The following is a 17,457-nucleotide window of genomic DNA, read 5'->3' as shown; positions in this document are numbered from 1 at the left end:
CAGACCAACCCACCAATTGCTGCTTTATTTCTTTGTTAGGGTTTCCTTATGAGCCTCAGTGAATTATAGAGTAAGGTGATTTTAAAGCAGAGCACTAAGTTTCTGTGAAATCATATTCTGTTTCCCTTCAGTCACCCTGACTTGGGGATGCCCCAGGGCACCAAAGAAGGGATTTTCTCAGTCAACTGCTTTAAAAGGGAACCAACCCATAAACTACTCTGTTGGGAGGCCAATCAGGTGGGAGACTCCCTCCTCCTGTACGTTCCTTTTATTCTGAAGAAAAAGGGTGGCAGTGAAGGCGGGCAGGCTGGCAGCTGCTCCAGGCCCAGCGTCACTCCCTGACCCCCAACTCCACCCTAGCCTCTCTCTGGTTTCAAAATGACACCAACCCACATGCAGGTTTTCTAGGATCACCTTTAATGATGACTTCCTGTATCTTCTCAGCAACATAGAATCTGTTTTGTCTCCCCATATTTTGAAGAAAGACATATTTTCAAAATTTGAAAAAAAAACAGGTGAAGTGCCAAACCTGAAGGAATTTTTTTGTAAAAAAAATTTATTTCAATTTGTCTGAAGAATCTTTTTTAAACTTATATTTTAAAAATTATCAAGAGGTAATTTTCAATTGATTATTAACATTTTTTTTCTTCCCCAAAGGAGAGAGAGCAACATTTGAAACAGAATCAAAGTTTTCCCTCAAGTTAGGTGATTTCCCTTTATGATTTTAGGAATGCTTGGAGAGCAATTTCAGCTCCAACTCTTTTAAAGAGATAGTATCTGGTAATTTAAGGTAAAAGTATGATTTATTATATTATCACATTTCTTAAAAAGGAAAGCTGCTAGACCTAATTCTGAGAGAGAAAAGGTAAGGCAGATAAGGAGCTGAACCACCCTCTTCATTTAAAGCATGAAGAGTGATCATTGAAAGAAGCGTTTAAGGTTATTAACTCTTTTCTGGGATTGCAAATTAATTATGAAAACCTGAGAAAGTAAAAGAGGTATGACAAGTAAGAATCACTGAATAATTACAGAATGGCACAGCTTAGAGGAGGAGAGCAGGAAGGAAAGGAAACCTCTCCAAAGGGCAGTCACCTCCAGCTTCACTCTAGGGTGGCCTTAGAGACACTCTGTTTCCCAGAGTGAAAAACATCAACCTTGGGAAAGAGTAGCCTCCCTTCTCCATTGCTGGTATTGCCGGGAAAGGGGAAACCCCGCCCCCTCGATTTTTGAGATTCAGTGGGTTCTGATGTGGAGAATAGGAAGGACATCTGAAGAACAGGAACCACCTTGAGAATCTATCCTTCAAGTGAATTCCTACCCGGCTGGTCTGTCCTATTTGCTCCCTCTCGTTGGCCTTTTTCCAGCACATCTTTTCGTACACTTCACTGGCATTGCCTGAAGAAGCCACTACCTAAAGATTCCTTTAGATAATAGGGCAGTCAGTCCGTTTTAAAAGATGGCAAGTGTTTGCAGGAGGGTTAAGGGGCTGTCAGTCACTCAGCCTTGCATTGCTGTGAACTAGCTCATTCAGATTTCTCCCAATTCTAGTCCAGATTAGCTGCATTGGGAGGAGACTTCCAAGAGGGAGGGGAGGGGTGGCGAGGAAAGAGGAAGGTTTTAGGACATTTTATAGACTGAAGCCCTTTGGAGGGCTTGAGGAGACAGGTGTAACTGGTCCTGAAGCTTTGTGGAAAGGGGAAACGACTAGGGAAAGATAAGGAAATGGGTCCCAGATGGAAACTTTACAAAATTTTTCCAGGGTCTCTTTTATCTAAGATCTTGAGTTTCTCAGCTAGACTTGTTAGTAATTAGTTCAGTGTTCTTACTGGTTAAATTGGCTTTTATAGGCTGGACTAATACTCTAAACATTACTTATAGTATTTGTTTATGGGGGAAATGTCTTCTTAAAAAACTGCAAACATTGCAACGTTGTTTTACCAATGATACGCAAGTCTGCATTTCTGTTAAAAATATCAGAAAGTGAGAAACATGTCACAAGATACCTTTCTCCCATTCCCAAACCAAGAAAATGGGGAGGAAATAAGTAACCCAAGGACATTGAAAAGAAGTTGTCCATACATCCTGAATTTTCTCAGACTGTTTGATTTCATGTGATTTTAACTTTAATGCATAAATGTTAACGTAACAATTTTTACATGTCTGTAAATCTAACTTAACTCATAAATAAAATCACAAATTTGAAAAATGCTTTATTAGATTTGCAAAAGTGCCCTAACCTAGTTAATTTCCAAATAACCTCAAGGCCAACTGGTTGACTCTTGCTGGTGTGGGGAGGAGTATAGCCCAGCTAACAGAAAGAGAGTGTGTAGGTTACTGTTATAGATCCACGAGACCACAAATGCTGGACTCAGCCTGCATAAGTCCTCACTTTCTACTGTTCCCCCGAGTACTCTATACTGGGCAACAAATTCATTCAATGAAGATTCCAAGATGGAAACCTTGAAGGTATTTTCAGTATCTTCTTTTCCCTCCCTATTAAATCTATCCCCTTATTTCTCTGCCTTGATCTATTGCTTCATTCATCAAATTTTCTCTGACAGTCTAGAGCATTCCAGGCACTGGGGAGAACACATGGACTAATGGGTATGAGCTCTGCCCATCTCCTTTTTTGCCACTGCCATTAGTAGGCTCTCAACATTGAAGTCTCACCTGGACTGTGACAACTGCTGGCAGCTGGTCAGCCTGCCTCCCTTCATCTAATTTACTCTTCATTGCTGTACCAATGTCAAACTGATACACAAATGCTCTTGCTGGCAACAACCCTCAACGAAAGCCTTCAGCAACCTGTCTTTGGTCTACCTTCCCAGCTTTCTTGGACTATTCCTGGAATAGCCTATGCTCCCTTCAGACTTCTGAGGCTTTACATCCTTCCCCATCCAGGAATGCCCTTCTCTATCTTATCCACCTTTCAAAGTTGTATTTATTCTTTAAAATTAAGTTCAGGGACGTCCCTGGCAGTCCAGTGGTAAGGAATCTGCCTTCCAGTGCAGGGGATGTGGGTTCGATCCCTGGTTGGGGAATTAAGATCCCACATGCCACGGGGCAACTAAGCCCACGTGCCACAAGTACTGAGCTCATGTGCCTCAGTGAGAGAGCCCGTGCACCACAACTACAGAGCCCACGTGCCTTGGAGCCCATGTGCCTTGGAGCCCGTGTGACACAACTAGAGAGAAGCCTGTGCGTGGCAATGAAGAGCCCACGTGCCGCGACTAAGACCCAACAAAGCCAAAAAAAATGAAGAAAAATAAATAAAAATTTTTAAAAACTCTTAAAAAAAATTAAGTTCAGGGCTTCCCTGGTGGCACAGTGGTTGAGAGTCCGCCTGCCGATGCAGGGGACATGGGTTCGTGCCCCGGTCTGGGAAGATCCCACATGCCACGGAGCAGCTGGGCCCGTGAGCCATGGCCGCTGAGCCTGCGCGTCCAGAGCCTGTGCTCCGCAACGGGAGAGGCCACAACAATGAGAGGCCCGTGTACCGGACAAAAAAAAAAAAAAAATTAAGTTCAAATGCCACCTCCTTTGGAAAAAAAACACCCCGACATACTTGCTATGAACTGTTCCCTCTTCTGCCTTCTAACACATTATATTCCTTTTACTAGAGGTAGGTCATTCTGCTTTATATTATAAATTATTGGAAATATGTTGTTTTCCCCATGAAACTTGTAAGTTTCCTGAGTTTAGGCCCCATGTTAGAATTGTTTCCCATATGTGACCCATAGCAATTGCTTTTATATATATTAAATTGAGCTGAATAAGCCACCCAAATTGGATACATCAAATATTTTAGTCATGTCCCTTTTTTATTGATGAGAGAGCAAAGCCAACAGTGGTCTTACTGTTATTCTCTTTTTTCTCATGTAGTTCCCTCAGTGAAAAATACATTCTCATACAATAATTTAGTCACATCCTCACTCTCCTGCATTTTGGACTCTGTATTAGCCTAAGAGATCCATATCTACCTTAATGATTTCTTCTTTATCCCAATTGCCTATGAATATAGCCTCTAGGCCAATGTGACCAAAAGTGCAGTCCCTTGTACCACCTGCATTCTAGTCACCAAATGCATAAGTTAAAAAGTCATATTCTGGGGCTTCCCTGGTGGCGCAGTGGTTAAGAATCTGCCTGCCAATGCAGGGGACACGGGTTTGAGCCCTGGTCCGGGAAAAGCCCACATGCTGCAGAGCAACGAAGCCTGTGCGCCACAACTACTAAGCCTGTGCTCTGGAGCCAGCGAGCCACAACTACTGAAACCTGCGCGCCTAGCTCTGCCATGAGAAGCCGCTGCAAGGAGAAGCCCGCGCACCGCAACAAAGAGTAGCCCCGCTCACTGCAACTAGAGAAAGCCCGCGTGCAGCCACGGACACCCACCGCAGCCAAAAATAAATAAATAAAAAAAATTTTTTTTTAAAAAGTCATGTTCCTGGACCCTAACCCAGACCTCCTGAATCAGTGTCTCTGTGGGTGGAGCCTGAAAATTTGCATTATGAATAAGCTTCTCAGGGTTGTAGTACACAGGAAACCTTGAGAATCTTCATTCTAGATATTGTTCAGAGAGCTTGGCTGAGGAGATCAAGATTTGGTGGATTCTTTGAATCTCGAAGAATGACCAGACTTTAAACATCACAGAAAGTGAACAGTGAAATGTGCTTAGGGCTCACATAGTTCTCTTGGTGAGAAACAGAAAAGTAAATGAAAGATTTTGGGATTCAGAAGAGTGAGAAAGCAAAAAACTAAATTTGGCCCTGAGCTCTTATCATTTGGCAAAAAGATACATATTCGAGAATAGAAAAAGCTATTGAATTTAAGACCTGAATCCAACCTTCCTTCAGCTTCTTCTCTTCTTTTACACAGAACATTCTATCTGTAAACACAGGATTAAATGGGAAACTAACATTACTAAGAATCTTCTGTATGTCAGGCATCGTGCTAGGTGCTTTCCATATATTTCTCATTTAATCAGCCACCTGTGAGGTTACTTTAACTCCATTTTGCAGAAGAGGAAATTTAGGGGATGAAAGGCTAAGTAAACTGCTAGTTAGGTAGATTAAGTAAGTAATCCGGTAGACAGGTTAAATTAGATAGATTAGGAAACTGCTAGATTAAGTAAACTGCTAATTTCAGATTCCAGTTCGATCATTTACTAGTTGTGTTAGACTTGGGGAAACTCACTTAGCTCCTCAGAGCCTCAACAGCATCACAGATAAAACAAAGGAGACATCACCTTCCTCACAAGTTATTGAGGACTTGAGATGAAATCAGGTACACACAGCACCCAGCACAATGTCTAGCCCTCAGTCAGTGTTAGCAACCCTTCCCTCGCCTCTCTGTTCTCTTCCTGCCTTGACTTTTTTTGTTTTAAAAAAATTTTTACGAAGGAGCCTGTTTGCTCAGAAGCATGAAAAGATCTCGCTATTGTAAACGACTTTAATAGGTGCCCAGGAACACTGTTCGTTGGTGCTCACAGCCAGTAGCTCTTCCTTTTTCCTGAGGGCTGACATGCAGGAAAAAGAAATCCTCATCAGCCTTTGGCTTCTTTCCACCTCCAAAGAGGCCGTGACGTGAGCAGCCCAGGGAAAGCAGCCCCGGTGAGTCATGCTTTCAGCTTCCAACTGGTGATGGGAAGGGCAGAAAGTAGCCACATCACTACTGCTAGGAGCCACAGGGAAGGACTCCACCATGGCTTTCCCAGACAGTGTCAGTGAGCCAAGCGCAGCCCTCACAGCTGCCAGATGGCCCCGAGAATCTCAGCCGCCTCCTCAAGTTGAGCTTGTCAAGTTCCTGCGAACTGGCACACCAAGGATTCTCCTGCCAGAGAAGAGGGAACGCCCTTTTTGGGAATGAGTTCTCTGCTGATGATAAGACCTTATCATGATTTTAGTTGCAGTAGTGAGTATCGGTGACTCCAGCAGCAATCATGAATGGTTTGGATTTATAGCTTTTTTTTTTTTTTCCCCCTGTGAGCATTTACTCTTGAGGGCAAGGAGGGGCATTTATCACAACGTTATGATTCACTCTCCCAGACTGGTTATGCCTTCATTTCATCTTTCAGTTCCAGGCCTAAGGCCAAAAAGGTGTCAGAATGGTCACCGAGAGTCAGATGCACGTTCTCCTACTTATCCTGGTCATCTGTCTTGGACAGTGGCCACAAAACACAAGCAGCAGTGATTGTTCTTGATGGTAATCAACCTCCTTGTCCCTCTTTTGAACCGTGCAGAGATGAATCTAAACCTTCTTTTCTAACCTACTTTTTTTCTTACTAGTTTTCTTACAAATTTTGGAATAATGATTTCCCTGGTAATACTACCCACCTTGGAAAACACTAATTGCATTTACTGACCCTAAACTGATTTCTAAGTCCAGGACTTGGGGATTTGGTGCACAAATCCCCTTTCTTCCTATTCATATTTTTCACGACTGTGGATTCTGCTCACTCTTCTCATAGCCCTGGGCTTTAGAAGCAGCAGTCTGACCAGCCACTGTTTTCCAAAATGAGGAAGTTTGGCAGCCTTTGTTCCTACCCTGCTTCCTTTTCTCCCTTGACTGTTAATATATATGTTCTTGGGGGAAAAGCCCCTCATTAAATACCCAGACAAGGCAACAGTAAGGGAAAAAGCAACACAAGCACAGAAGGATGATGGTAGCATGTACTCGTGCCTGCTTAGCAGTACCTATGCTGTTGGTGATCTGCCTAAACACAGGGGGAGAGAGCATCTTAGCAGGATGGGCTTGGAGCCTGAGTTAAACAAACAGCACAGCAGAAGGAAGAAACCAGAAATCTGGTGGTCAGGGCTTTTTGAATTCTACTCAGCATTTTCCAACCCTGTTGGCCTCTGATTCTATCTCCACCCCTGCTCCTGCAGTGTCTATTTTTACAAGTATGTAACACAGGAGTAAATAATGAATGTAGCTTATGGAAACTTTTGGCCTTAAATACTTTTGAGGTCTTCCCTGAGGAAAGGTGCTTTATGTTTATTGACAATATTTCCTTTTTTTCTTTTACAACAAATAAAACAATAGCACTCATTGTATTGTTTACAATTATTGAAATAATTTACTCTAATTTTAATTCTTATATATGAGAACCTTAACATACTTACAACTCCCATGACATCTTTATGAAGTGTGCAGGTCATAAATATGTTGTCTAAAGATGGGCAAAGTAAGTCACAGAGATATGAAGTGAGTTCCAATCACATTGTGAGTCAATGCAATGGCATATGCGTTCAGGTGCCAAATCTGGGCTCTGGTGCACTTGACACAGCCCTCACCTTCAGAGATGACATTCTTTGAAGACCAGCATATAGAAAATGGTTGAGTGATGCTCAGTTTTGAAGGTGAATTAAATCCTTTTTATATTACTTAATGATTTCACAGACTTCATGAATGTCAAGTCAGGTGAATTTTAGTTACATTTGCCCATTTCAAAAAAATGACTGATCAAGACTGGATGATACTATGAACAACTATATGCCAACTGGACAACCTGGAAGAAATGGACAAGTTCCTAGAAACATACAGCCCACCAAAACTGAGTCAAGAAGAAATAGATAATTTGAACAGACTGATCACTAAAAGTGAGATAGAATCTGTAATAAAAAACAAAACAAAACAAAACAAAAACCTCCCTACAAACAAAAGTTCAGGACCAGATGGCTTCACTGGGGAATTCTACCAAACATACAAAGAAGAACTAATACTGATCCTTCTCAAACTTTTCCAAAAGGCTGAAGAGGAGGGAACACTCCCAAAGGTATTCTATGAAGCCACTATTACCCTAATACCAAAACCAGACAAAAACACTACCAAAAAAAAAAAAAATTACAAGACTGTATGAAATTGCAGACTGTTTCCTAACTCTGGAAGACATGGTGATGCAATAACTCCAACCATGAGGGATTCCAAAACAGCAATGACAGTGTCCTTATCTGCCCAGAATACAGAAGGATGACTGAACAAACTGACAGAAGAATGCAGCTTTCTCTCTCTAAGAAAAGTCTGCTGGGAACTAGTTCCCACATTGTTTCTGCCTCCAGGAAGAAAAGCCTAAGACTTGCTTTCTGCCTGACTCCTTAATGGTCAGTGGAGTCTCCGTGGGGGGCCTAGATTTGGACATATTGGGAATTGATGATGGATATGAACTATTGCTGAAGTCCATTTGAGCCCATGGTCTACTGGCTTCTGTTTCAGAACAATTCAGTCAGCCAGATATTTAATTTTTTTTTTTTTTTTTTTTTGCAGTACGCGGGCCTCTCACTGCTGTGGCCTCTCCCGTTGCGGAGCACAGGCTCTGGACGCGCAGGGTCAGCGGCCATGGCTCATGGGCCCAGCCCCTCCGCGGCATCCTCCCGGACCGGGGCACGAACCTGTGACCCCTGCATCGGCAGGCAGACTCTCAACCACTGTGCCACCAGGGAAGCCCCAGATATTTAATTTTTTAGTGAGGCAGAGGAAAGGGACCCCTTCTGGGGTGGCTGTGCAGCAACATATATTCACAATTCATTTTGCTTGGGTTTTTAAATATAATGTTACTTTACGATTATATAGTGCTTGGCCATTTTCAAATTTTCTCTTAATGCTCAAAACAGTTTCAGGAGGTAGCTATTGTTATTCCTGTTTTTACAGATGAGAAACTGAGGTTTAGAGAGTTTATGTCACTTAAGTCTAGGTCTGCCAGATTCCAAAGCTTATGTGCTTTTTTTTTCACTTTTATTTTGAAATAATTATATAGATTCACATGAGTTTGCAAAGAAATGTACAGGGAAGTCCCATGTACTCTTCCCCCAACCTCCTTCAACGTTAACATCTCACACAACTAGAGTATAGTATCAAAAGCATGAAAATGACTTTGGCAAAATCCACAATGCTTATTCAGAGTTCACCAGCTATATATGCGTGTGTGTGTGTGTGTGTGTGTGTGTGTGTGTGTGTAGCTGTATGTAATTTTGTCATTTTTTTTGGATAAATTTATTTTTGGCTGCGTTCGGTCTTTGTTGCTGCACAAAGGCTTTCTCTAGTTGCAGCGAGTGGGGGCTACTCTTCGTTGTGGTGTGTGGGCTTCTCATTGTGGTGGCTTCTCTTGTTCCAGAGCACAGGGTCTAGGTGCACGGGCTTCAGTAGTTGTGGCATGCGGGCTTCAGTAGTTGTGGCTTGTGGGCTCTAGAGCACAGGCTCAGTAGTTGTGGCGCATGGGCTTAGCTGCTCCACGGCATGTGGGATCTTCCCGGACCAGGGCTTGAACCCGTGTCCCCTGCATTGGCAGGTGGATTCTTAACCACTGTGCCACCAGGGAAGCCCTGTCGTGTTCTTTTTATATATAAACCATACACTGTTCTACCAATTTTAAATATGAAGTCAGATTATAGGAATGAATAAAATGACTTTTCCTTCAATAAAACAATATCTACCAACAATTATGTACATTATGACCAAAGAGCTTTTGGTTTCTATTTGCAATTAAGAAGAAAGGAAAGGATGAAATTCTACAAACCTCATCTCTTGGGAGCACTAGTCTGTGCTATGTGCCTTTATGGGCACATCTTCTGGAGGTGATGGTAGGTGTGAAATAGGGAAACACAATTTATTGGTTTATTGATAATTATGGCAGCAATCTTACATCATGTCAGAAATTTCTATCAGTAAAGGAAAGGTGATCATACCTTGACTTCAAATTTAGTCTCATCATCTTCCTTTTCCACAGAGTTTAAATCCGTGTCCACATAACGTTCCTCAGATGTTTTCTGATGAGGAGCTAGAGAGACAAAGAAAACCTGCCATTAATTTGGCTTATAAATAACTCAGAGCACTCGGCCTAACTTGGACCATGTTGATGCAGTTGATTAACAAAGCTTCATTGAGCTGCTACAGTGATTTCCAAGGTAGTAGATGAAATTGGAGGTGAAGGAGAGATGCAGAAAAGAAAGAGTCCTTGATCCCAGGCATTTGATTCAAAGAGAAAAAAGTCACACTCAACACCACAGGAAACATCAAACCACAACAAATCAGTAAATGTAATGTGGTAAAAATGATAGTTCCCATCATTCCCAATTTTAAGGCCCAGCTAAAAAGTCACTTTCTTCATGAAATCTTCCTTAACTATTCCAGACTTCTTGGATTCTTTTAATGCCCTGATATTTAGCATTAAGTCATCTGCAATGTATAATATTGTACTTGATGTTCTTGGATTAGAAGATTCAATTCTAGGTACCACATTCTATTGAGTGTATTTTTTCCATTATACAGGTAATTAATTTGTGATTATTACAGAAAATTTGAAAAATACTAAACTCTTACCATTTAAACACACTGTGATTATATAAGGGAATGTCCATGTCTGCCCTAGGCAGAAATCGTTGCTAATCTGATGATCTAACAGTTGCATTCCCAAACTGATGCAAACGTATTTTTGGTGGACAGGATGACTGTGTGAAGAATCAGCTGAGTCTAGAGGGAATTGGGCAGCCTTGCTCTTGCTCTCTCCTCTCAATCATTCACCCTCCCTCCTCTCCTTCCCACAGGGCTCTCAGACACCTGAGAGATACCCTTCTTCAAGCTCCATGGCCATTTGGCAGTAAGATTGGGATTTGGGTAGGAGAAGCCCTGGTTATGCTTGAAGCTTCTAACCCAGCTTTACCAGAGGGCTGCACTGGGGGCGATGGCTACAAGGCTAATAAGTAAGTGGTAACTTGAATTCTTGTCACCATCACCACCCTTGTATATACAGTTTCTTTGGGAAACTCATGGGATACTTGTGATTAATCCAGGACAGGATACGAGCATTTCTGGGTCCTATGGCCCAAATGTCATCCAGCTAATGCTACCAATAGCACCCTGATGCTTATCTGTGGTAGACTTGTTGGAGGTTGACTGTCTTGCCTCCAGAGGGCCCCTCCCAAGCCTCAAGTTCTGTGAGACAACTGGAAGCAGCTTGGGCTTTCTGTGGGTTTCCCATACATGTTATGTTGAAATCTGTAGTGAAGCACTGTTTGCTGCCCCAGGTTATGTGACCACTGAAGCTATTTTATAACAATGGACAATCCATTGGGCTCCTCATTCTCTACAGGATCTCTGTAACCTGAGTAATTCCAGGCATAACAATGGGAAGCTGGAAATGCATACACTAATTGGCAACACCCATGACTGAGAAGCACCTTCCCTTAACGCTAAGTACAGCGATGAAGTTAAAGGCAGGGACGTGGGAGCCATGCTGCCAGCGCTCAAGTTTTGCTCTTCCACACATGAAGCATACGTTATCAAACAGCCTTAGCCTCTTCATCTGTATATGGGGAATAATGAGAAAGCCTACAGTATGGGGTTGTTCTGAGGCCTTAATGAGTTAGTATGCACAGTGTTTAGATCGTGGTAAGCACTCAGTATATTTTAGCTATTATTATAGCCACAAAAGAATTTTTTCATGTTCCTTATGTACTTCAGAGAGGTTGAATGTTGTACGCAAGACACCTGGCTACCAAGATTCAGAGCTGAGATTCCAGCTCCCGTCTCTAAGCAGCTCTGACCATGTTCCTTACACTGTGAAATATAATAGTCTATCTTGGCACAGACTCAGTTGCTAAAAATCAGACAAATGTATTTGAAAATCCTGTTAGCGATCAGCTAGAATGCACACTTGGTGGTTAATCTCCAAAACAAAAGTGCAGGATTGTTATACAAAATGAGCTAGTTGCCTGACCAAGGTCAACAATACCTGTTCAGACATGTCAAAGATCTGTGGATCCTAGGAGGGTCATTACCTACTATGAAATCTTGTGTTCAAAAAGCTGAGAAACAATCTATCATTCCTGCTTTGTTTACCTGTAACAAACGTATGTCCTTTATATAGGTATACATACAGCTGATTCACTTCATTGTACAGCAGAAACTAACACAACATCGTAAAGCAATTTTACTCAAATTAAAAAAATAATAATAATGAGGGAAGCAAAAGTCATCGAAAAGAGCATAATTTAGTTTTGGGAAAGAGCACTAGATGGGAGGTCAGGAGAACCAAGCCCTGTTTCCAAACATCCAAGAAGGATGTCTCTCTGTGTGTGAGTGTGTGTTTCTGTGGTATGTGTGCATAAGTGTGTCTGTGCATGTGTGTGCATGTGTATGGAAAAATTCAGGAAAGAAATTCACTGAACTGTTATCAACTTTTTAATTCTAAAAAGTTTAATATGTTGTAGGAGACAGGGGACTGTAAGCTGTACTAAATGGGGAGTTACCAAAAGACCCCATAATTTTCAGATAAATAAAAACTGAAAGAATTTGTTGCAGACCTGCAAAACAAGAAATGCCAAAGGGAGGTTTTCAGCCTGAAGAGACAAGACACATGACGGTAATTCAACAAGGAATAAAGAACACCAGAAATGGTGAACAGGATGGTAAAGATAAAATTATATATATATAAAATTATAAATATAAAATTATATACGTAATTTTTTTTCCTTTTTTTCTTCCTTTCTCCCAATTTCTCTAAAAGATATATGACTGTTTAGAGCAAAAATTATAACACAATATTGGGGTATGTAACATATGTAGATGTAATATTTAGGATAATAGCACAGAGGATGATTGAAGGGCACATGGAACTATATTTTTGCAAATTTCCTGTATTTACATAAAGTGCTACAATATTAACTCAAAGTAGATTGTGAGAAATTAAGGATGCACATGGTAAGCCCTAAAAGAAACACCTGGGGAAAAAACAATGCAAAAGTTATATATGTATGTTAAAAAGCCAGTAGAGGAATTAAAATGGAATACTAAAAAACTGGCTAACCCAAAAGAAGCCAGGAAAAGAGATCAGAAGAATAAAAAACATATGAGACAAATAGACAACAAATAACAAAATAGTAGCTCTAAATCCAACTATATCAATAATTACATAGTATGTAAAATCGACTAAACACTCCAATTAGAAAGCAGAGGTTAACATGTTTTTAAAAGGCAAGACCCAACTATAGCTGTCTACAAGAAATATACTTTAAAAATAGACAGAAATAGAAGAATGGAAAAAGTGTATCATGCAAACACCAAGCATAAGAAAGCTGGAATGGCTCTATTAATATCTGACAAAATAGACTTCAAGACAAGGACTTTTACTAAAGATAAGAAGGGAAGGACAGATATTTCCTAATTATAAAAGGGCCAGTGTATCTAGAAGACATAATAATTATTAATATGTGCTTAATAAAATACATGAGGCAACAAATGACACATATATCATACCCAAGAGTGTTTACCCAGGAATGCATGATTGTTTTAACATTTAAAAAGAAATAATTGTAATCCACCATATAAACCAATAAAGGAGAAAAAAATATGATCATCACAATATATGCACCAAATAGAGCATCTGAAAAATGCAATAATCATTCGTGATAAAACTAGCAAACTGGAATAGAAGGGAACTTCCTCAATCTTATAAAAGGCATCTGTGAAAAACTTACTGCTAACATCGTACTTCAAGGTGAAAAATAAACTTTTTCCCTGCATATTGGGAAAAGACATGGATGTCTGCTCTTACCACTTCTATTCAACATTGTACTAGAGTCCCAGCCATCAATCATCATAAGGCAAGGGGAAAAAAAGCATAAAGATTGAAACAGAAGTAAAACTGTCCTTATTCACAGATGATATGACTCTATTTCTATACGGAAATATATTCCTATTGATAGTTATATATGGTAAGTTCAATTCATTATAGGGCTTTTTAAAAACATGAAATGCCTAAGATCTTTACACTCAAAACTACTATATTGTTGAGGGAAATTAAAGAAGACCTAAATAAGTGGAATGTTATAACATTCATGAATTGGAAGACTCAACATTGGTGAGATAAAAGGTCTCCCCAAATTGATCTATATATTCATTCAGTGATCTATATATTCATCCCAGCAGAAACTGATAGGTGACTGTAAAATTTATATGGAAATAAAAGGGACCTAAAATAGCCAAAATAATCTTGAAAAAGTACAAAGTTGGAAGACTTACACTACCTGATCTCAAGGCTTACCAGTAAGCTATAGTAATCAAGACCACGTAGGATTGGTGTAAGGACTCATCTTTTTTTTTCTTTTTTTTTTCAAAGAACCAATTTTACCCCTCCATTGCTAGTAGAATCTTATGGGCCTTTTAAAGGTCCTTAATGGAGTTTATTTTATGCTAATGTTATTTGTGCATTTATATTATTCTTCTACTAGACTGTGAGCTTTTCCTGGCATACAGGCACTCAGTTTTACCTAAATTTATAAGCCTTCAATGCCTGTACTATTCCATATCTTACATAATACCTGTCAAAACAGTAACCATTATGCATCTTAAGCAACAATAATCTAAACCCTCATGGGCATCGATGAAACATAAAGCCACAAAACTTCTTTCCCCCATTAACCTACCCAAGGTGGAGGGCTGGCAGATTTTTGGTGACACCCATTTTGGGGAGAACTCAGGACGCGGGGCCACGGGTTGCACTGGGCGAGTCTGTCTGGCTGCCAGTTTCATCAGACTCATTTGCCTCTTGTGAAATATTTCCTGCACATCACCCAGCTTCTGCAGGACTTTGTGGGCTTTGGCCTGTGGGAACAAAAGCAGTTCATGAGCCGGTCACTCTGCACTGAGCCTGAGGACATAAGGCATTCCCTTTCTCCCATCTTCCCCTCTGCCCTGCCTCCCTATCTCCTCCCTCAGGTGACTCTTCTCTGGGCATCTATATGCAGGTCATTGCACATCTCGCCTCGTACAGAATTGTGCTTCTAAGAGTCTGTACCTCCCACTTGATTGGCAGGAGTTGTATCTTTTTCACCATTCTATCTCCAGTGCCTGAAACACTGCCTAGCACTGAGGAGTGCTCAGTAAATATATGCTGAGTGGGTAAATGTTCACTAAGCCATATCCATTCACGGTAGAAAAGGATGCCACAGGCCATGAATGAACGGCATTAGGCCAACTTATAAAACAGGAGGATTTCAAAATAAGAAATGTACCCTGAATAAAGGCCCTAATAGAGAAAAGACTGTAAGTATTCTGGGGGAAAAAGGTGGTTAAATTCTGAAGCAGGATCAAGGGAAACACAAATATCTGTAATGAAAAGGATACACATTTAAATTTTAATCTGTGAGACCCCTTCTTTATATATAAGTAGGAAAGAAAGAAACTGAAGAAATACCAGGGGAAAGATGAAACTCAAACATGTTCTCATAACTGACTATATGCCCTAAGGCAGAGAGAGGTTCAGGAGAACAAGAAACAAGACCAGTTTCACCTGAGTTTCCCCAAGGCCTGAATTCAGCTGAATATGTTTCTTCCAGCAGGACGTCCCTCTAGCTCTGGTGGGTCAAGGAAGTGGGTAGCCTTCTCTTTGTCATGCTGAGTCTGACATCCACCTTGTGGATGATTTTAACCACCAAACAAGGGACCCAAAATTAGAAAAGCTGAACCACCATAATCCACGCAGGGTGGTCTGAGGATGCTGAACTCCAAAAGTACAGGCTCAGCACACACCGAAGGAGGTTGCCACAGTTTGCAACTGGAAAATGTAAGGTCTTTTCTATGCTGGGCCATCTTCTGACGAAAGGGCAAAGATTCCTAGGACTGGAGTGTTAACTATGCAACAACTGTTCCTTATAGCCTAAGGCCCGGCTGAGGCTGACCTCTGCACCAAAATCTGGGGCTGGTCTCACTCTTTGGAGGGTCTGAGTGCAGACCTGCACTGTCCATACAGTATCCACTGGCCACATGTGGCTACTGAGCACCTGGAATGCGGCTAGTCTGAATCGAGCTGCTCTGTCAGTTTAAATACATGCTGGATTTTGAAGACTTATTTGAAAAACGAACATAAAATATCTCGTTAAAATACAATTAATTGTACAATAGTGATTGTATGTTGAAATAATATTTTGCACAAAGGTTAAAGAAAACATTATTAAAAACTGATTTCACTTGTTTTTTACTTTTTAAAATGCAGCTACTAGAAAATGTTAAATTACGCGTGTGGTTTGCATTATTTTTTTTTAAATTCATTAATTACTTTATTTATTTTTGGCTGCGCTGGGTCTTCGTTGCTACACACAGGCTTTCTCTAGTTGTGGCGAGAGGGGGCTACTCTTCGTTGGCGGTGCGTGGGCTTCTCATTGAGGTGGCTTCTCTTGTGGTGGAGCATGGGCTCTAGGAGCGCAGGCTTCAGTAGTTGTGGCACGCAGGCTCAGTAGTTGAGGCTCGTGGGCTCTAAAGCACAGGCTCAGTAGTTGTGGCGCATGGGCTTAGTTGCTCCACGGCATGTGGGATCTTCCCGGACCAGGGCTCGAACCCGTGTCCCCTGCATTGGCAGGCGGATTCTTAACCACTGCGCCACCAGGGAAGTCCTGCATTATATTTCTATTGCAAAGTGTTGATCTAGACCAGGGGTTGGCAATTTTTCTGTAAAGGATCAAATAGTAAATATTTCAGGCTTTGCAGACCATCTGGTCTCTGTCGAATCTGTCGAACTTGGCTATCTTAGCATAAAAGCAGTCATAGATGATAGATAATACATAAATGAAAGACAGCAGCTGTGTTCTGATAAAACTTGGTTTACAGAAATAGGTAGCAAGCAGCTTTGGCCTACGGGCTGTAGTTTGCTGACCCCTACTCAGAGTCTGTGTCTAAAAGGTCACTTCAGAGAATGTGCCTCTGGCCTCAGGAAGCTCAGTTGTGCTGTGGACTAAAGGTTCTGATTACACAGCTATGAGTCCAAGTCCCCAAAAAAGCCAAATTCCCTTATGTCAGGGTGATATATTTCTGGGGGGATGGTTATAAGACACTACTACTCTGCCCTTCTGGTCCAGTGATGAGCTTAAGGAAACTGAGACATGGGTGTTAATTGCTGCTCAAAGATCAAGAAATCTGACTCAGTGAATGATTGTCAAATTGGTGTTGTGTGGGGGACAGCCCTGGTGTGAGGTCAGTGTCACATGCTAGAGCCCAGTGACTCGCCACTCGGGCTAGACAGGACTTGGATCACCTTTGCCCTTTTGCAGCTTTCTCTTGAGACCCCAGGGTGAACTCTGGAAATAATGAGGCAGTCAGAAAAGACCCTAAATTCCTAAACTCAGATGAGGGGGAGGTAGTGCAAGATTAACCATTGCATTCCCCTCTTTCCTCTTTTTACTTGTAAATCCATTCTCCATACCACAATCAGAATTATCTTTCAAAAATTAAATATGATCATATAACTTCCCTGTTTAAAAGCCCTGCAGGGGCTCTCCGCTGCATCAGGATAAAGTCCGGACTCCTCATTCGGGAGCTCTGAGCTCTTCAGGACTTGACCCTGGTCTCCCTCCAGTCTCCCACCTGCCAGTACCCACCCTTCACACTCCAGCCTCCAGCTGCGCCAGTTTCCCTAATACTCGTTTCCAGCCTCTCTGCCTTTGCACCTCTGTTCCTTCTGCTGAGGTCCCCTCC

General features: G+C 41.4%; 1 protein-coding gene across 1 annotated transcript in view; it reads right to left on the bottom strand.

The window, feature by feature from the left end:
* The window catches only part of MCF2L2 (MCF.2 cell line derived transforming sequence-like 2), a 194,542-nt gene that overhangs the window by 88,484 nt on the left and 88,601 nt on the right, over positions 1-17,457 (bottom strand). Inside the window, exons 12-13 of the mRNA XM_029214819.1 lie at positions 14,415-14,592; positions 9,678-9,769 (exon numbers count right to left, since the gene is read on the bottom strand). Of these exons, the coding sequence (XP_029070652.1) occupies positions 9,678-9,769; positions 14,415-14,592 (270 nt within the window). The remainder of the gene's footprint in view (positions 1-9,677; positions 9,770-14,414; positions 14,593-17,457) is intronic.

Source organism: Monodon monoceros, unplaced genomic scaffold (genome assembly GCF_005190385.1).
Source record: "Monodon monoceros isolate NGI ecotype Baffin Bay Population unplaced genomic scaffold, NGI_Narwhal_1 Super_Scaffold_11, whole genome shotgun sequence".
In the NCBI taxonomy this organism is placed as follows: domain Eukaryota; kingdom Metazoa; phylum Chordata; class Mammalia; order Artiodactyla; family Monodontidae; genus Monodon; species Monodon monoceros.
The sequence above is the reverse complement of the archived record's forward strand: the minus strand, read 5'-3'. Positions and strand labels throughout refer to the sequence as shown.